The 18427-nt window shown below is 43.7% G+C and overlaps 1 protein-coding gene across 1 annotated transcript in view; it reads left to right on the forward strand.

The window, feature by feature from the left end:
• The first annotated feature begins 361 nt into the window (after positions 1-361).
• The window catches only part of PSMD7 (proteasome 26S subunit, non-ATPase 7), a 38607-nt gene continuing 20541 nt past the window's right edge, over positions 362-18427 (forward strand). Inside the window, exons 1-5 of the mRNA XM_085879538.1 lie at positions 362-611; positions 4654-4745; positions 15804-15896; positions 16462-16640; positions 16787-16878. Coding sequence (XP_085735664.1) covers positions 538-611; positions 4654-4745; positions 15804-15896; positions 16462-16640; positions 16787-16878 — 530 coding nt within the window. The 5' untranslated portion in view covers positions 362-537. The remainder of the gene's footprint in view (positions 612-4653; positions 4746-15803; positions 15897-16461; positions 16641-16786; positions 16879-18427) is intronic.

Below are 18427 nucleotides of genomic sequence, written 5' to 3' on the forward strand. Positions count from 1 at the left end.
GCTGAACTGGTCATTACTAACAGCGGCTATAAAGTGACAGTTCTAATAGTCTTATTAATTACGGAACACACCAGTACACAAACACCACACAAAACAACTCCTGGTGAGGGTCTGCAAACTGCTCTTTTTCTTGTTTGTGCATTGTAATGTAGAGGGGACACGGGAGAGGGGGGGGGGGTCAATAAAGGGAAGGTGCACACACAGGGAACCTTGGCGTTAGAGAAGGCCATTCGGCCCAACACGCCTTGCCATACGCTCAACCAACACGATTTATACTTCTTTTTTTTTTCTGTCAATATTGTCTTTCGATCTCAACGTTGGACACATACAGCGCAAGTACAATGTATTAAAGAGCGAACGAAGTAAGGAAATATTAATACTCGACGAGTGAAACCGGAATTCATTAAACAATTGCGTTCTGACGTCACCTTTATGGTTTTACTCACTCGCCGTTACTGGAACGTGCTCTGTTGGGTCCTTTCTTCAATCTCGTTCGTGCTTTAACCAAGTCGGATCTCGCCATTTTCTTGTGCCGATATGCCGGAACACGCAGTGGAGAAAGTGGTTGTGCATCCACTCGTCCTCCTCAGCGTTGTGGATCATTTTAACCGGTGAGGCCTTCACTATAGGCATGACTGGCGAGATCAAGGCCTCCACTGTACGCCTGACTGACCTGGCGAGATCTCTGCCTCCACTGTACGCCTGACTGACCTGGCGAGATCTCTGCCTCCACTGTACAGATGACTGACCTGGCGAGATCTCTGCCTCCACTGTACAGATGACTGACCTGGCGAGATCTCTGCCTCCACTGTATGCCTGACTGACCTGGCGATATCTCTGCCTCTACTGTACAGATGACTGGTCTGGCGAGATCTCTGCCTCTACTGTACAGATGACTGACCTGGCGAGATCTCTGCCTCCACTGTACGCCTGACTGACCTGGCGAGATCTCTGCCTCCACTGTACAGATGACTGACCTGGCGAGATCTCTGCCTCTACTGTACAGATGACTGACCTGGCGAGATCTCTGCCTCCACTGTACAGATGACTGGCCTGGCGAGATCTCTGCCTCTACTGTACAGATGACTGACCTGGCGAGATCTCTGCCTCCACTGTATGCCTGACTGACCTGGCGAGATCTATGCCTCTACTGTACAGATGACTGACCTGGCGAGATCTATGCCTCTACTGTACAGATGACTGACCTGGCGAGATCTCTGCCTCCACTGTATGCCTGACTGACCTGGCGAGATCTATGCCTCTACTGTACAGATGACTGACCTGGCGAGATCTATGCCTCTACTGTACAGATGACTGACCTGGCGAGATCTATGCCTCTACTGTACAGATGACTGGCCTGGCGAGATGTCTACCTTTACTGTTCAGATGACTGGCCTGGTGAGATCTCTGCCTCTACTGTACAGATGACTGGCCTGGCGAGATGTCTACCTTTACTGTTCAGATGATTGGCCTGGTGAGATCACTGCCTCTACTGTACGCATGACTGGCCTGGCGAGGTCTAAAGCTAACATCTTGAACAGGCAGTTAGTTCTCTTCAGTATTTACTGATGGCAGTGACTCATCACGACCTGATCTTGGATCCAGCCTTCATCCAACCATGGATAAACACCACTGTTGGCTGCAAAGGAGTAACCAAGCTTCTCAAAAACCTTAAACCACACAAAGCAGCTGGGCCCGACAGTATCTCTGTGCGAAAACTGCTTAAGAAAAGTGCTGAATAAATCTCACCTGCAGTCACCTTACTCTTTCAGGCATCCCTGGATCTGGGCAGTGTACCATCTTGGAAGAAAGAAACCATCGTCTCAATCTTCAAGAAGTGCTGCCAATCGTCTGATTCAAATTATTGGCCTATCTCATTGACATCAGTCCTCTGCAAGCTGTGTGAGCGTATGCATTGTGCCATCATACATCATCTCATCGACCATCAGATACTAACAGACGCACAGCATGCCTTTAGGAAACATAGATCTTACGATACGCAATTGATCCTCACCACGGATAACTGTGCTAGAGGACTAGAAGAGAAGGGACAAATAGACCTCATCTTGCTGGACTTTGCAAAAGCCTTCGACAAGGTGTCCCACCGAAGACCTCTGTTGAAAGTTGAGTTCTAGAGTGGATTAAAAAAAAAAAAAAACTTCCTCCATAACTGCACCCAACAAGTCTTGATTGGTGGCCAACTTTTGTCTGAAGCCCAAGTAACATCTGGAGTTCCTCAGGGTAGTGCGTTGAGCCCACTTCTTTTCCTGATCTTCATTAATATCGATTTACCAGATAGCTGTTCAAGCTCCACGTCATGTTTCTTTGCAGACGACTGCATCCTCTATCGGCGTATTACATCTCCCCAGGACTGCACTCGTCTCCAGATGGATGTGTTACAGGAGAGGAAGTTTCGGATTGGACGAATTTCATTCATATTTTATATTACTCATTGATCGACTTTATATTGGTAAATGCATGCCCCTCTTTTATATACAATAAGTACCCAATCACAATTATTGAAACAGGCTGGTTGCACTGACTGTATTTCCAAAACTTGCTGCTCTATGAAACTAATTTTTGAACTTTTTACTAACCCTTTCACAGATATTGTTTTCTTATGATGTGCTGCGTTGCAAGCGGCTGTAGGAATCATTTGATGTCATAGTCTTGCGTGCCGAAATTTCAAATATCTTTTTGCGGCGAGTAGTCTGCCAGACGCCTCCCTCCTCCACCACCCATGCTCGTTTTGGTCGATACCCATCTTGTCACGATGGAGGGTCGTCACAGTGCTATGCGTCGAAGCTCAGTGACCCGGTGAACCGCGATGGGTATCAAATGATAAAGTGGTGTTGCACGTCTTGTTTCAAAGCTATTTGGCACTCACGTTTACCGCTTACCTCCCTCCCCCGACCCTCCCATCTTCATCATCCACAGCCACTTTGCTCAGCGTTCATCTCGTCATGAATGAGTATAGATGTGCGTCTGTATCTCTTTATCTCCCCATGTAGGCCAGATGAAGTGATGTGGCGATTGTAAGGTGCTATTATATCTCAATTTTATTCAGTTGTTACTGTAATACTCGTGTTTAATGACCTTAATTTCCTGAGATGATAATGTTTGCGGGTATGGGGAGCAAATGGATAAACTTTTGTGCTGGAACATTTTAAAATGGTGGTGTCCACAGAATGTCACTTTTACTTGTTACCTCTGCCACTGAAGGTGGAAGGAGGTTGTGTTTTCCACCCCTTTCTGTGTGTCTGTCTGTTTGTTTGTGTACAGGATGTCTCAAAAAGTTGTGGACGGGTCCCGATGACATTTTGTGGGACATGTTGGGTGTGTGACTGGGAAGAATTGATTCGATTTTGGTGAAGATCCGAATCCGTATCTGGATACGAGAATTATTTAATTTCTGAAGTGATTCTTCACCATTGAGAGACGGTGCCAAAAACGATATCGTACTGTATAACATGATATTTCAAAAATGTATTGGGCCCGATATGTTCTCGTGGATCAGGCATTACGTGGTGGAGGTATGTGCTCTACCGAGTGTCCTTCTTGTTTAAAATGTCTTTGGTTGTGTCCCCCGCAAGGTGCTAAGGAATTTTGGTTCTGGCCCACGATGAAAAATATTTTGTGACCCCTGCGTTAAACCAATATTTTAAGTTCATTTGAATCAGGATGGTTCCTTCTGTCTGTCCATAATATGATGATTCCCCCACTTCTCTGATTTATATGGTTCTTATGCACATAATTGGTGTATTTTATTGTGACTTGTAATAAATATCCCCCTCACACCGGGAAGGATGTTATACGATTAACATTAAAAAAAAAAAATCTGCATGCTTCTCCCTCCACCATGAACCCGCAGACGAGAAAAAATTTTATTGCCAAAAAAAAACAACCAAAAAAAGCCTTCTCTGGCACTCTCCAATGCAGTTTAGTGTAGCAGTACGTACTTTGGAAATTCAATGGAATCTCGTCCCGATCGTGCATGCACATAGAGGAGAAAGGTTAAAAAAATTTTACTGTCTCCCTGTCTGGCCATCAGATGAAATTGAAAATCATTCCAAACAGGAAACTTACTGTTTTTGGGATGTCATAAGGGATGCAAACATCAGGCATGAAGAACTAATGTACCATGTTAAATAAGGTGGTGTAAAACACTGTGCAACAACGGCGGGTCCCCCCCTCCCCCACAGCCTTTAAATCTTTCATTTCAATTGAATTATATCCCTGAACACCGTATAACTCAAGTGCCTTACTGGCACTTCCAAAAACCTCCAGTTTAGCAGTATTTGGACAATATTTCACCATTTCATGCCATCTCAACCAATCAAACTTGTAGATGGTGCTCTCAGTGTTGGGGAATATTGAGATTAATCCAAAATCGAGACTCAAAGGAAATATAGATTGTATTCAGAAATGGAAAGCAAAAGTTTAAAAGAGCCTTCCCATGTCCTGTTTCTCAAGACTACGTGGGGTAAGGCGTTCCATGTACTCTCTAGTTCCTTTGGAGCATTTTTGTCATTTTAGTCCATATCTAAAAGCCTTTAATTTTTGTTTACATCATGTGTAATAACCATGGTATTTAACATACACCGGTGCTATTTTAATGAGTGAAGGAAATGTGGGGGTTTTTTTTGGTCATAGGATCGGCAAGGTGGGAAACCAGAAGCGTGTGGTGGGAGTTCTGCTTGGAGCTTGGCACAAGGGTGTTCTTGATGTATCAAACTGCTTTGCAGGTGAGCCTCTGGGATTGATGTATCAAAGTCTGAGTCGTAAGAACTCCGTTCATCGTCTGAGTTTGTCTTTCCATCTGTTCAAGTCTGCATTGCCTCATTTTTAGTGACTTCAAAAGGTGTTTATCTGTTTGGCATTCCCCTCTGAGTGAGTAGCCCAAGTTCAAATCTCATACATTGTGGTGATTTATCAGTTGTGTGATAATGCCCTTCAATTTCATGGAAAAGTATTGTCGCGTTGGGGGTCTTTTAATGCTGACCCACCACGTCCAAACTATTGCAGCTTTGCAAATGGCCGACATCAAAGTAGGGTCACGCTCAAGCGGTTCACGTGGTTTGTTTTTTTTCCCCAGTCTCCTCATCAGAAAGGCGAATCCCACTGGTCTCTCCAAGAGACCATGACCAATTTTACCACCCCAATGGATTTATCAAAAGCCGAAACAGTTTTAGGCGTGCCGAGCGAGGATTGTATGGTGATCCACTACACGACATGTTCACTTACGGTGTAACCGGTTTATTCAAAGGAGGGACATTTCAACACCATCCGAGAATCCTGAGATGAAACGCAGATCGTAACTAGAAGGGGAGCACTCGGTAGAGTGCAAAACCTCCGCTGCCAATACTGCTGGGTCACTTAAGTGAACCTAATATCAAATTCATTGTAGGTCAAAACGGATCAGACTCTACTGAACCACGATTGAATAAACTAGACTAGATCGACGCGCATGTAGAAATGCCCAAAAAATAAAATCGAAATTTTTTTTGAAAAAAAAGGTTCAAAATTTTTTTTTTCTCTTAAATTTTTTTGGGGGGTTGGAAATCACCTAAAACATGTAGAAATGGAAAACAAAATTCAAATATTTTTCAAATAAAATAGAAATTTTTTTGAAAAAAAGTTGCTAAATTTTCTTTTCTTTTTTTCTCTAACAAATTTATTTATTTTTGGTTGGAAATCACTTAAAACATGTAGAAATTCAAATATTTTTTTCAAAATGCCCGCCATAGCGGCCATATTGGACTTTGGACCAAGTCCAAAATCTAATGGCATGATCCTTGGACCATACCTAATCCGCCCACCAAGTTTCGTCGAAATCCGTCCAGGAGTTTTTCTGTAATACTGTTCACAAACAAACAGACAGGGGTGAAAACAGTAACCTCCGTCCATCTTCGATGGCGGAGGTTAACAATGAAAATGGCAAATAAAAAAAAAGAAATAAAATGATGTACCCAGTAAAACAAAATGCACTTGATGCAGAAAAATTATAATCTATGGTGCTACCAGCACACAGTTAATCATGCACCATATGGGGCCAGGTAAGGTTGTTTTTTTTTAAAGGATACCGATACTGGGGATCAAACTAACTCCACCATAACTAACATCTCCAGGCCACAGCACAAAGAAGTGTGCAGCATGGTGCAGCAAGTAGCACAAACCAACCCACAGCTGTGTCACCCAGCGGAGAGTTGAAGCATCCAGTTGGGTGAAGCGAACAGTGTCGTGAGTGTGACTAGATTGAGTGAAAGGTTGATGATGGTGAGAATCGTGATCGGAAAGCTCTTGGTGAACGTCATCTCGGGATATGCCCCGCAGGTTGGTCGAAGCGATGAAGAGAAGAACATGTTCTGGTGTGCGATGGAGAAGTTGATGGAAAATGTGAAAGATGAGGAAGTTGTTGTGGTTGGAGGAGACTTGAATGGACATGTGGGAAGGAGTCAGACGGTTTTGAGGGAGTCCATGGGGGTTATGGATATGGTGTGAGAAATGGAGAAGGTGAAAGGATCTTGGAGTTTGCTGATGGAGCTGATTTGTTCATTTGTAATACTCAATTCCAGAAAGCGGATAATAAGCTTATTACATACACGTCCGGTGGGTCGACGACAACCATTGACGACCTGATGGTGCGTCGGCAAGATAGGGGGAAACCTCTGGGACACAAAGGTGATGCCAGGGGAGGAGACTGTTTCGCAGCACCACCTGGCTGTCTGCGATATATGGGTGAAAGGTGCACGGAGAATTCAGCAGGTGAAGTACCATGATGAAGGTGTGAAGGAAGCATTAAGAGAGGGGCTGAGTATGGTTGAAGATGATGTGGTTGGATGTCAATGAAAGATAGTCTATTGGGAGCCGTTGGTGAGGTATGTGGATGGACAAAAGGACCACCGAGGCACTCGGAAACATGGTGGGGGGGGGAGGGGAGTGATGAAGTTGAAAAGACGATTGAAGAGAAGAGGAAGAAGTTCAAGGAATGGCCAAAGGCAAAGGATTCGGTGGAAGAAGAGGCTGCACATGAAAGTTATAAGGAAGCCAAGAAGGCTGCAAAGAAAGAGGTTGCAAAGGCACAGGAGGCCCATAGGAAAATGTTCGGAGAAAGCTTGGATTCGGAGTAGGGTAAGAGAGCGGTATTCAGGATTGCAAAGCAGATAGCGAGAGAGATATTTGATGTGACGGGGGTGAGTTGCTTGAAGGATGAAGTGGGACAAATCGTTGTGGACTCAGATGGAAGAGATTTATGGAAAGGCTGTTGAATGTTGAAAATGAATGGGATAGCAACATCGAGAGTAACCCAGTTTTAGGACCAGCAGAGACGATAACTGAGAAGGAAGTTGAGGAAGCTATAAGAGTAGAAAAGCAGGAGGGCCGACGGGAGTTGTGGGACATATGTTGAAGGCAGCGGGAAGTTGGGGTGTGAAGAGAATGACAGAGATCTGTAATCTGGTGGTGAAAGAAGGCCGCATTCCAGTAGATTGGGAACTGAGTACCCTCGTCCCTCTGTACAAGGGGAAAGGTGACCCTCTGGACTGTGGCTCCTATAGAGCAATAAAGTTATTGGAGCATGGAATGAAGGTATTGGAAAGGGTGTTGGAGAAGAGGATAAGGAAGAAGGTAAAGATTGACGAAATGCAGTTTGGATTTATGCCAGGAAGAGGAATGACAGATGCAATTTTTATTGTAAGGCAGTTGCAGGAGAAGAGGAAGAAGTTATTTTTTGGGTTTGTTGATCTGGAGAAAGCATTTGATGGGGTTCCACATGAAGTTATGACATGGGCATTGAGGAAGTTAGGAGTGGAGGAATGGTTGATCAGAGTAGTGATGGCAATGTACGAGAGAGCACGCACAGCTGTAAGGACGAAGGACGGGAACAGTGGTGAGTTTAAGGTGAGGGTAGGGGTGCACCCGGGGTTGGTACCAAGTCCACTTCTATTTGTAGTTGTGATGGAGGTGCTGGCTCGGAGGGTAAAGGAGGTTTTATCGTGGGAGCTGCTGTATGCAGATGATCTGGTGTTGATTGCTGAGAGTATGGATGGACTGAAGGAGAAGATGAACAAGTGGAAGGAATGTATGGAGGCAAAAGGTTTGAAGGTGAATATCGGAAAGACGAAGGTGATGGCAAGTGGTAAAGCATGTGGTGAGGTGGAAAGGACTGGGAAGTGGCCATGTTCTGTGTGCAGGAAGGGTGTCGGAGTGAACTCCATTCAGTGTACAATGTGTGCTGAATGGGTTCATCGAAAATGTAGTGGGGTGAGAGGGTCATTAACCAGTGTGGCAGCTACATTCAAGTGTAAGGTGTGCATCGAGGGAGCAGCAGATAAAGACGATTTGTTGAGTTGGATCTTGGAGATGGTGTGAAGCTGGAAGGTGTGAAAACATTTTGCTATCTCGGAGACATGCTGAATGGAGAAGGTGGATCAGACTCTTCGACGGTTGCTAGAGTGAGATGTGCATGGAAGAAGTTTCGGGAACTGAGTGGCGTACTGACGAAGAGGGGAGTGTCGTTGAAGTTGAAGGGAAAGGTGTAAGCTCCATGTGTGAGGAGTACGATGATTTATGGGAGTGAGACATGGGTACTGAACATGGAGCAGCAACAAAGGCTGGAAAGGGTGGAAATGCGAATGGTTCGGTGGATGTGTGGAGTATCGTTGAGAGAGAGGAAGACAAATGATAACCTGTGGAAGATGATGGGAATAGAGTCTGTGATGGATGTTGTGAAGAGAAACAGGTCGAGATGGTTGGGTCATGTGTTGAGGAAGGATGAAAGTGACTGGGTGAGAGGAGTGTTGGAAATGAGTGTAGTCGGAAGTAGAGGACGGGGAAGACCGAGAAAAACTTGGCTGAAGGTGGTGGAAGAGGAAATGTGGGCAAGGGGATTAAGAAGGGGAGATGCAGAAAATAGGGTAAAGTGGAGAAGATTGTCATGGGGCCTGCAAGGCTAACCCCTGCTTTAGCGGGGAAAATTGTGTGTGTGTGTGTGTGTGTGTGTGTGTGTGTGTGTGTGTGTGTGTGTGTGTGTGTGTGTGTGTGTGTGTGTGTGTGTGTGTGTGTGTGTGTGTGTGTGTGTGTGTGTGTGTGTGTGTGTGTGTAGCGTGTAGCGAACGGAGATCAGAGTGGCAAGAGCTTGTCGGGCAGCCAGGGAGAACAGCAGGATGTACGGAGAGCAGAAAGCAGGTAGAGCAAAGCCCAAGCAAGAAGAGAAGAGAAGAGAAGAATGGCGGCGATCTGGAAGGGATGTCAGATGCAAGAAAGTGAACAGCGCATGTACAGGATTTTTTTTTTATTTTTTTTTATTTTTTTTTTACACATGCTCCTGTACGTCCTTTGCTCACGATTCGGTCCCAGCCAGTATGGTGGCACGTCATCACCTCCATGGTGACTCCATGCAAGATGTCTTCACTAGCACCACCTGTTTCAATAACACGACTCCTTGCAGTGCGTCCTCGGGGAATCCTTGTAATAGCCGGCTCCGTGCCAGGCGCCTGTTACCAGAGCGGGGGCTGTGAGGGCTATGGGGGTTTATCTGCCCACACATGCATTGCTGACGCATCCAAAGTTCACCCACTCCTTACCATGTATGGTGCTTCACCTGGTTCAGAGAGAGGTCAAAAATGCAGAATGACTTTCTGGTCTCTCATGGCATACATTAGAGCAGCACAACCTAATGGGTCCCTGTTCACCCAAAAATGTTTGATTTTTTTCTAACCCACTCGAACATACGGACCATGCTAACTTAATATCTGCCCCCTCCCAAGGGAACAGTATATTGAATTTCTTTGTTCTATAAGTAATAAGTAATAAATATCTCAGACGAAGATGACTATCCATTCATCTGTTCGCTGTTACACTGATTGGCTGTGCGTGGTTAGGTGCAATATGATTGGTTCTTGGCAAGATTATTGTACAGGCTTATTAAGAGCTGGTATTCAAAATACCTGTCTGTCAAGAAAAGCTGTCTACCCTACCGACTCAGCTATAAAATATAATTCTGGTGTTTCACAGGCAGGGTGAATTATCAATATGTGTGTTGTTCATGCGCATTTAACTGGGTGTCCGGTCTCCAACATTAGTTACTGGATGTGAAAGTTCCCCAAGGTGCCCTTCACAAAGAGTGGGCGAGTTATCGCCGGCACCATGGCCAAATTACAAATTCCTGCCCGAGCTGCTGCTGGGAAGGCAATGGCAAACCCCCCATTGAAAGGAGGGAGAGAGGGGAGAGGAGGGGGGGAGAGGGGAGAATGTAGAGAAGTAGGGGGAGGGAGAGTGGAGAATGGAGGAGAAGCGGGAAGGGGGAGGGAGAGGAGAGGGAGATGGGTGGGGGGTAGGGGGGCGAGGGGATGAGAATATGGGGGAAGAAGAAGTTTCCTTCTGTATCCATCCTGTCCACCTCATTCCTCCCTACCCCATTGTTTGTCCAATTCTCCCTCCATTTTGTCCTCCAACTCCACTAGTGGTATCACCACCCTCTCGCTACTGGTCCTTTTTATCCTGTTGCGTCCTGATCCGTTTTGTGTTCCAGCTTTTCCATGAGCCTTGACTGTATCTAAATAAAATAAATTAATAAAGTCATCGGTTGGCAATCATTGTACAGGCTTCAGGGGCCGAATGGTCAATAATCTCTCTGTGTTTAAGTTCCTTGGAAGGGAAGTCATCTAATATATACTGAAATGCAAAAGAAACTTACCACCTTTTAAACCTTCAAATATCAACAATAACACTGCGTGTAGTAAATGTGTGAACTTGTTTGTGGACAATAGTGTCCTCACTGTCAGACAAAACGGTCACGGATGGTCACTTGAACCTTCAATGGTCACTTCATAGCACAGCTGTTGAACAGCCGTTTTGACTGTCAGTGATTAGCCAAGGGGTACGGGATGATTTTAATGAGCTGCACGTGATGTCTTGATATTGGCTTTAAAAAGGCCGGTGCAAAATGGGCATTTCAATCAACATGCCACGATTGTCAAGGGATCAACGGCAGTGTGCCTTGGGCATACTGCAAGGCGGATTGAGCTACCGTGAGGCGGCACGTCGCCTTGGCTGTTCACACCAGACAATATTAGCCCTGATGGACAGAGACACCCTCCACAACTCTGCAGATGACAGACCTCGATCAGGGAGGCCAAGAGTCACCACTGCAAGGCAGAACAGGGAGATGGTCCTAAGTCAGATGGCTTCAGACATTGAGGACTGAGTGGGACAGAATCCAGCAGCAATCCATCCAAAGACTGGTAGGCAGTATACACCGACGATGCACTGCCTGTATCCAAAGTAATGGTGGCCACACACGCTATTGAAAGGGGACTGACATTGGACCCTGTGCTGTTCTGTACTGTAGAACAAACTTATGAGATGGTGTATCTTGGTCAAAAACTTGACATGTCATCAATAAAATGTCAATGTTTCAATTAGCACTTGTTGGTTTGCTTTTTACCTTCGCATTCTGCGAAAGGTTATGTTTTGGTCGGCGTGTATTTATTTATTTATTTGTAATCTTGTGATTCGTATAACTCAAAAAGTATTAAACCGAATTGCATGAAATTTGGTGGGATGATCGGTTATTAGCCAGGAAGCATTTGATTAGATTTTGGGATCGTTCGGGTCAAGGTCACGAAAAGGTCAAAATCGTCTTTTTACGATAACACGGTCAATTTTTATTCAATTTGCATGCAACTAACGCCAAAATGTTCAGAATTCAACGCCTCATATTGTGATATGCAATATGACACAATGACGCCCATACTCTTGTTACCGGTTAGGGGTCAAAGGTCAGGGGGGTCACGACCTTGAAAAATATGCGGTTTTTGTCATAACGCGGTCAATTCTTGTCCGCTTTACATGAACCTAGCACCAAAATGTTCAGAATTTAATGCCCAATCTTGTGACACAATGACGTCATAACACGTCACCGGTTGGGGTAAAATGTCGGGGGGGGGGGGTCACGCCCTTGAAAAATATGCGGTTTTCGGCATAACTCAGTCAATTCTTATTAGATTTGCATGAAACCAGCATCAAACGAGATTACCTTCTCTTGTTGAAACGTTGTATTCACTGAGCTTGCGAGTGAAGACTCGCCAAAACGACGTGAGTTGATTGTTGTTTAGTCCGTAGCCCCCGAAAGTCGGGGGGAGGGGTCATGACATTATAGATATGTGGTTTGTGTCATAAGACCATTCATATGAAACCAGTTCCCCACACTCATACCAAGAACAAAAAAAGTAGTGGCGGCGAAGGTATGCGCTCTGAGTGCCCGTTCTAGTTTTGAACTGTTACAAGTTTATTACATTTCAAACAAGTGGTAAGTTTCTTTTGCGTTTCAGTATATATTGTGATGTGTTTGTCTGTCTCCCGTTTATGGCGGCTGCTGCTTGCGCTGCATTGCAAAGTTCAACATTCACTTTTGCAATGACAGTAGAACAGGCATGAGTAGTGTTCATGCCAAATCTTATTTCGCAACATAGATATTTTGCACTCTTGAGACAAATCTAACCACCACCGCCCCATGTTGTACCACTATTTTGCGTTAGGTGGTGTAAAGTAGCTCAGACCTTTGGCTCTGTGTTAAACCAAGAGTGCAACACAATTGATGTTTTTGAAGTTCATGAAATATTATTTAAATTGATAAATTAACTGAAACTTTTCCAGTCTCCTGGGGCGGGTACTCCTTCCTTGTAAGTAATAAATGTAGAAGTTGTATCATCTCTAGTTTAACCTTGGATTCCAAACATTTTCGCAATCTGTAAAGTGGCCAACTTTCCATAGTACTGTATTAGAATAAATTCTAGTTTTGGGTTTCCTATACTTGGGGAGTTTTGTATTCTCATGTGCAGTCGTTTTATTATTTAACGGTCAAAATAATTCCCAGCTTGTTGGTTCAACAGGTAGGGTGGGAAAGCGGGGACAGAGGGCCAGTTCATTCACGAGCCAGCTCGCCAGGCCTGATGTTTGGCTGGCTAGTATTTTTAAGTAGCAGTCTACCTGGCACTGCCCGGGGGGGGGGGGGTGCTCTCGGTGCTGCCTGGTTGGATTAACTTTTCCTGGCGGTAGTTTCGGCTGTGAAAGAGTGACAAAAAAAAATACACAAACAAGGTTATTTACAAGATTTCAACGTTTTCAATGCAGACCATTTGCAGCGCTTTCTTTTAGGGTGCTTGGAGAGGGGATTTTTGTTTTTCCTTTTTTTTTGTACCCATGACCTGACCCTGGGTATCCCCAGCATGTTTGTAAAATTTGGTGGAGATTGGCCCAGTCATTTTTACCCCTCAGCCCGAATTGGGCTGAAAAAGGGGTATTGTCGTCACAGGCGTTGTCCGGGCGTCTGTCAACTTTTGGTTACCATCAATTTCGAGGAGAACGCCTTGTCCGATTAAATCCATTTTTGCAGGGTGTGTTGGGGTTGAGTAGAGGAAGGTTCCTTTTGAAAATGGGCATGCTGCGATTTTCAGTGTGGCCACCACGGCAGTCGTCTTGAAATTGGTTTTCGTCAATTTCGAGAACGGCTTGGCTTGTCCGATTAAATGCATTTTTGCAGTGTGTGTTGGAGTTCAGTAGAGGAAGGTTCCTTTCGAAAATGGGCGTGCTGTGATTTTCACTGGCCGCCACGGTAGCCATCTTGAAGTCTGATTTTCGATATGACGTCCAACGTGCTCTAACTGACTGCATCATCGTGATATCACTGCTTCCTTTTACAATGCATGGGCTGAGGGGTTACGCCCGCTTTGCGGAGCTATTTATTTTATTTATTATGATTTTCGGAACTACACAGGCATACAGATAATTTTCCTGAAGGAGGGGATCCATCCATTCCATCCATTGGGACCATACTCTGTGGAGAGCGTTGGTGCTGCCTCAGCAGTCTCCTTGGCTATTGGGCACAATCCTGGACGGGTCACTGCTCCGACACAGGTTACCAGCAAGCTGGCACTCATTTTGCCAACCTTGGAAGGATGACAGGCAGAGTCAACCCCACCTGGTATTAATTCAACAGCCAAGGGGGATTTGAAGTCAGGATCCTAGGATCCCCAGCACACCACCATAACTATTAAGCCAACACCAGGCATGAAGGAGGGGATATTGTGGGGGAAGAGGGGGTAGCTTACAACTTTTCCCAGATTCTGAAGTTCCTACAGCCAAAATTTAGGGACTCGCGGTGATGTTGTTCGGCCGTGAAAGAATAACATACAAATGTCAAAACAAACACGCAAATACTTGAAAATATTTGTTTAGATTTGTTCAGGACGCTGGTAATAACCCACCTCTTTGTGAAGGCTACCCTGGCATCTTTAACCTCCACCAACATCATTAGTGCTGGCAGATGAGTACTTCAGCTTAACATCCTTCCGATAGACTGCATCCACATTGATACATTGCCCTATATGCAAAACACCAGGGTGACATTTTATAGCTGGGTCAACATTCATACCCAGATTAAACAGTTCAAAGGTGAGTGCACATACCTTCAAGCTATCCTGCCAGCCCTCTCTGTCATCTACAGCAGTGCTACTCAAAGTGGTGGTACGCGGACAGGTGCCGGTACGCGAGTCATCTACTGCCTGTCCGCGGCAAGTTTCCAAGATCGATGGACAAAAACGAAAGCTCAAAGCATAGAGTCGAGTGTCAAGAGATTGTTATGACATGTTTCACCAATTAGCGGCAGTCATTGCTGATGCAGAAGACCTTAATGTTACATCTCTACGAAATGTCATTAGAGAACACTTGACGAATTTGGCAGAACGTTTTCAGCATTACTTTCCAGAAGAAGAAGATCCACGGAAAGGGAATGAATGGATCCGAAATCCGTTTAAGCCATTGCGAGATGACTTAGGTGTCACTATGGAGGATAAATTGTTGGAGCTGTCTGCTGACAAAGGATTGAAGAGGAGTTTCGAAACTACAACAGCACTTGCTTCTTTTTGAATAAAAGTGAAAGCAGAATATCCTGAGCTTACTGAAATTGCTCTGAAAACTCTTCTCCCATTTCCTTCAACCTACTTCTGCGAGACTGGCTTCTCCACCATGAGCATCATTAAGACAAAGTACAGGAATAGTGTGGATATTCATTCTCCATTGCACGTGTTACTGTCCTCAATTGAACCACGATTGGATAAGCTGACAAAGAAGAAGCAGGCTCACCTTTCACATGAGTAAAAGTTAAGGATTTAACATGCCTTTATCATCAATTTCATATTTTAACATTACGACATTTTCAAAGTTGTCTTCAATGTAATGTTACCCATTTTCTTTCAATCTTTCTTTTAATGTCTTTATTCAATGGAGTTCAAGATAACTAAAATATATAATTTTTCATTTTATTACTTATATACCGGTATACATATGTTTATAATAACGATGTTTGAAGGCTTTGCTAGTTTGATTTTTTTTTTTTTAATATATTTTTAAATATTGTAATACTGTATTACTTGTTTACAAAATATATATAAAAAATGTGTCAACATTTATTCTATTCATTATATTTTTCCGGTATAAATTAATATTACTACGGATGTTCAAACAATATTTTCTCGGATCATAAACAAATAATAATATGGCACAAATATGGTACCGGTCCCTGGTACATTGGAAAATAAACCTGCCGGTCCGCCACATCAGATAGTTTGAGAAGCACTGATCTACAGGATGAAATTTGAATCTGAGAGGTGTAAGATTTCAGGCAATAACAACCTCTTAAATCTGTGCACCAATCTCACAATATTGTGGTGAGACGGTCTGATAGCGATGAAAGAAAAGCGTTGTTGGGTTGTTTTGTGATTACATTTTTTTTGGTTTCACAGTTCCATTTGATGAGGATGACAAAGATCTTGCTGTTTGGTTTCTGGATCATGACTACCTCGAGAACATGTACGGGATGTTTAAGAAGGTTAATGGTGAGAAATCTGGATCTACTTCTGTCATTTGTTTCTTTTTTGTGTCTTCACTTTGGATCGCAATTTGTCTAAATGCAAACCCTTGTTCGAGACATTGGCCAAACTTGAGCTTTTGACCTTGGGTTGCCAGAGCAGTGTCCTAATAAATACATCTTGTTCTCTTATGAATGTATGAGATCAAGTATTAAATCGTTATTGTATTAATCAAATTTGTCACTCTTCACAAACTTTTTGTACTTTAAAAGTTTCCTTGGTTTTGGTTTAGTTTGTTGTAATTTTGTGGTTGAAATAATCTTTTGTAATTCCTTTGGAATTGTTTACTGAGACCTTTTGTCGATTTGTTTAACTGGTTGGTGTTTGAGAGATTTCACAGCAGGATAACTTACAGTAAAGTGTGAATAAAGTACTATATCCGTTGATATATATATATATATATATATATATATATATATATATATATATATATATATATATATATATATATATATATATATATATATATTTACCATCTCCCTCTTACTTCAACCCCAATTATCCCCACCGTTGTCTACATTATGGTGTTAAGCGAGGGAACGCATTGTCGGATGGTACCACACTGGGCCGAAACTGCACAAGAATGACATCGCGGTGAATGAGCTAATGAAACGGTACTGCTCTAATTCTGTTCTTGTCATAATTGATGCAAAGCCCCGAGCACTGGGTCTGCCAACCGAGGCCTACATTTCCATTGAGGAGGTGCATGACGTGAGTGTTTCTCCTTCCATTCTTCACCGTGTTTCACAATTTGTGCCGAGAGCAAAATTTGCTGCAAATTATTGTGATAGAGATGTCTGGAATATGATGTGATCAATGAGCTATTGGTGATTATGTAAACATTTCTGCCCTTTTAGGATGGCACACCTACTTCAAAAACCTTTGAGCATGTTCCCAGCGAGATTGGTGCAGAGGAGGCGGAAGAAGTCGGTGTGGAGCATCTCCTTAGGTGCTTTGTGCCTTCACTTACAAAGTGTAGGGAGTGAAGGAAAGGGGGATTAAGTTAAAAGCTTTTTGATTGTTGTTTACAAGTAGCAATGCTACATGCATTCAAATGCTTGGGACTATGTGGCAAACAGACCTGATACATACTATAGATTGTATGTACTAACGAGAAATAATCCCATCCTGCGGTGCTCTGAGTTGCATGAAAATGCTACAGATTACATTAGAGAGTTCATAGAACACCTCATCCCGCTTGGTCTTGAGAAAGGAGGACGTGGATGGGGTCCTCCTTTCTCGTATAGAACTTTGACTTGCGAGCGGCAAATTTGATTGGTTGAGATGATGTAAAATTCTGTAATATTTTGTCCATGTACAGCTAAACTACAAGTTCGTTTTCCGATTCGTGTTCAAAATATAACATCCAATTGAGGTGAAGTTGTTCCTCCATTGCAAACTGACATTTAGAGACAGACAGGCAGACAAAGTGAACCAAATACTTAACCCCGCTTTTTGCTTCGCATGCACGGGGTAAAAACAATGGATTTTATGCATTGAAAGCCGATAAATGTATTTTAACTGCCACAATATGTTCGGTGCAGCCCACCTTTGGAGCATTAGCCCTTTCCCTTTTCCTGTAATGAATGGTTAACATGGTGTTGGCTTAGCGGTTAGGTTGGTGGCTTGGAATCCCATGGTCCTGAATTCAAGCCCCGTTGTCCGCTGAATTAACACCAGGGGGTTGACTCAGCCTGTCATTCTTCTGAGTTCGGCGAAATGAGTACCAGTGTAGCAGCCAAAAGGCTGCACACGAAGGGAAGGGGTATTGCCGGATTTATTAAATCTGGTATTGGTGTGGCGCAGGCATGATGGGCCAAATGGCCTCTTCCTGTGCAAAAAATTTCCTTGTTGATGCACCATATCAGCCGCACCTCACTTCCCATGGTTGTTGACATTCTTATTGACTTTCAGTTGATGAAATCCATTCTTCAGCTTGTCTGCCCATGCTGACCAGCACAAGCCTTCACAAAGACCACAATTCCAATACTACGGTTTGAATAATATTTGATTCATATTTTTCTTTGCACGTCATGTGATTTCATTCTGTGAATGATCAGAGTTGAATAATTCGATTGAGTACATCCTCTCAATCTTTGCCAACCCGTTATCCCAAAAGATGGCATTACAGATGCAATCGTTACTCATGCTGCAGCCATATATCAAGCGTGAGTCATGTGATGACACCATCTTCATTTGTTTGTTGGCAGAATCGCCAAATTTCGCACAGAGCTGAAATTGTGACTTGTCAAAGATGAGTTCAACTTTGACCTCACAAGGAAAAATATATAATTTAATTTCATACAGGACTATGTTTAGTCATGCCATGGCGATAAGATGGTTCATGGGTATGAGATAATCGTCTCTGTGTGTACATTATGAAGCTCTGTGCCAAATTTACCAATTCCAGCTGCTCATGTTGCAGGGATATTCTGCCACACAGACATGTAGACGTGTTGATCGCAACACTCACTTGCTGAGCAGAGACAGTAAGCACA

The sequence above is a fragment of the Eptatretus burgeri genome, chromosome 4 (assembly GCF_056783735.1).
Source record: "Eptatretus burgeri isolate ZD-2024b chromosome 4, Ebu_testis_v1, whole genome shotgun sequence".
In the NCBI taxonomy this organism is placed as follows: Eukaryota; Metazoa; Chordata; class Myxini; order Myxiniformes; family Myxinidae; genus Eptatretus; species Eptatretus burgeri.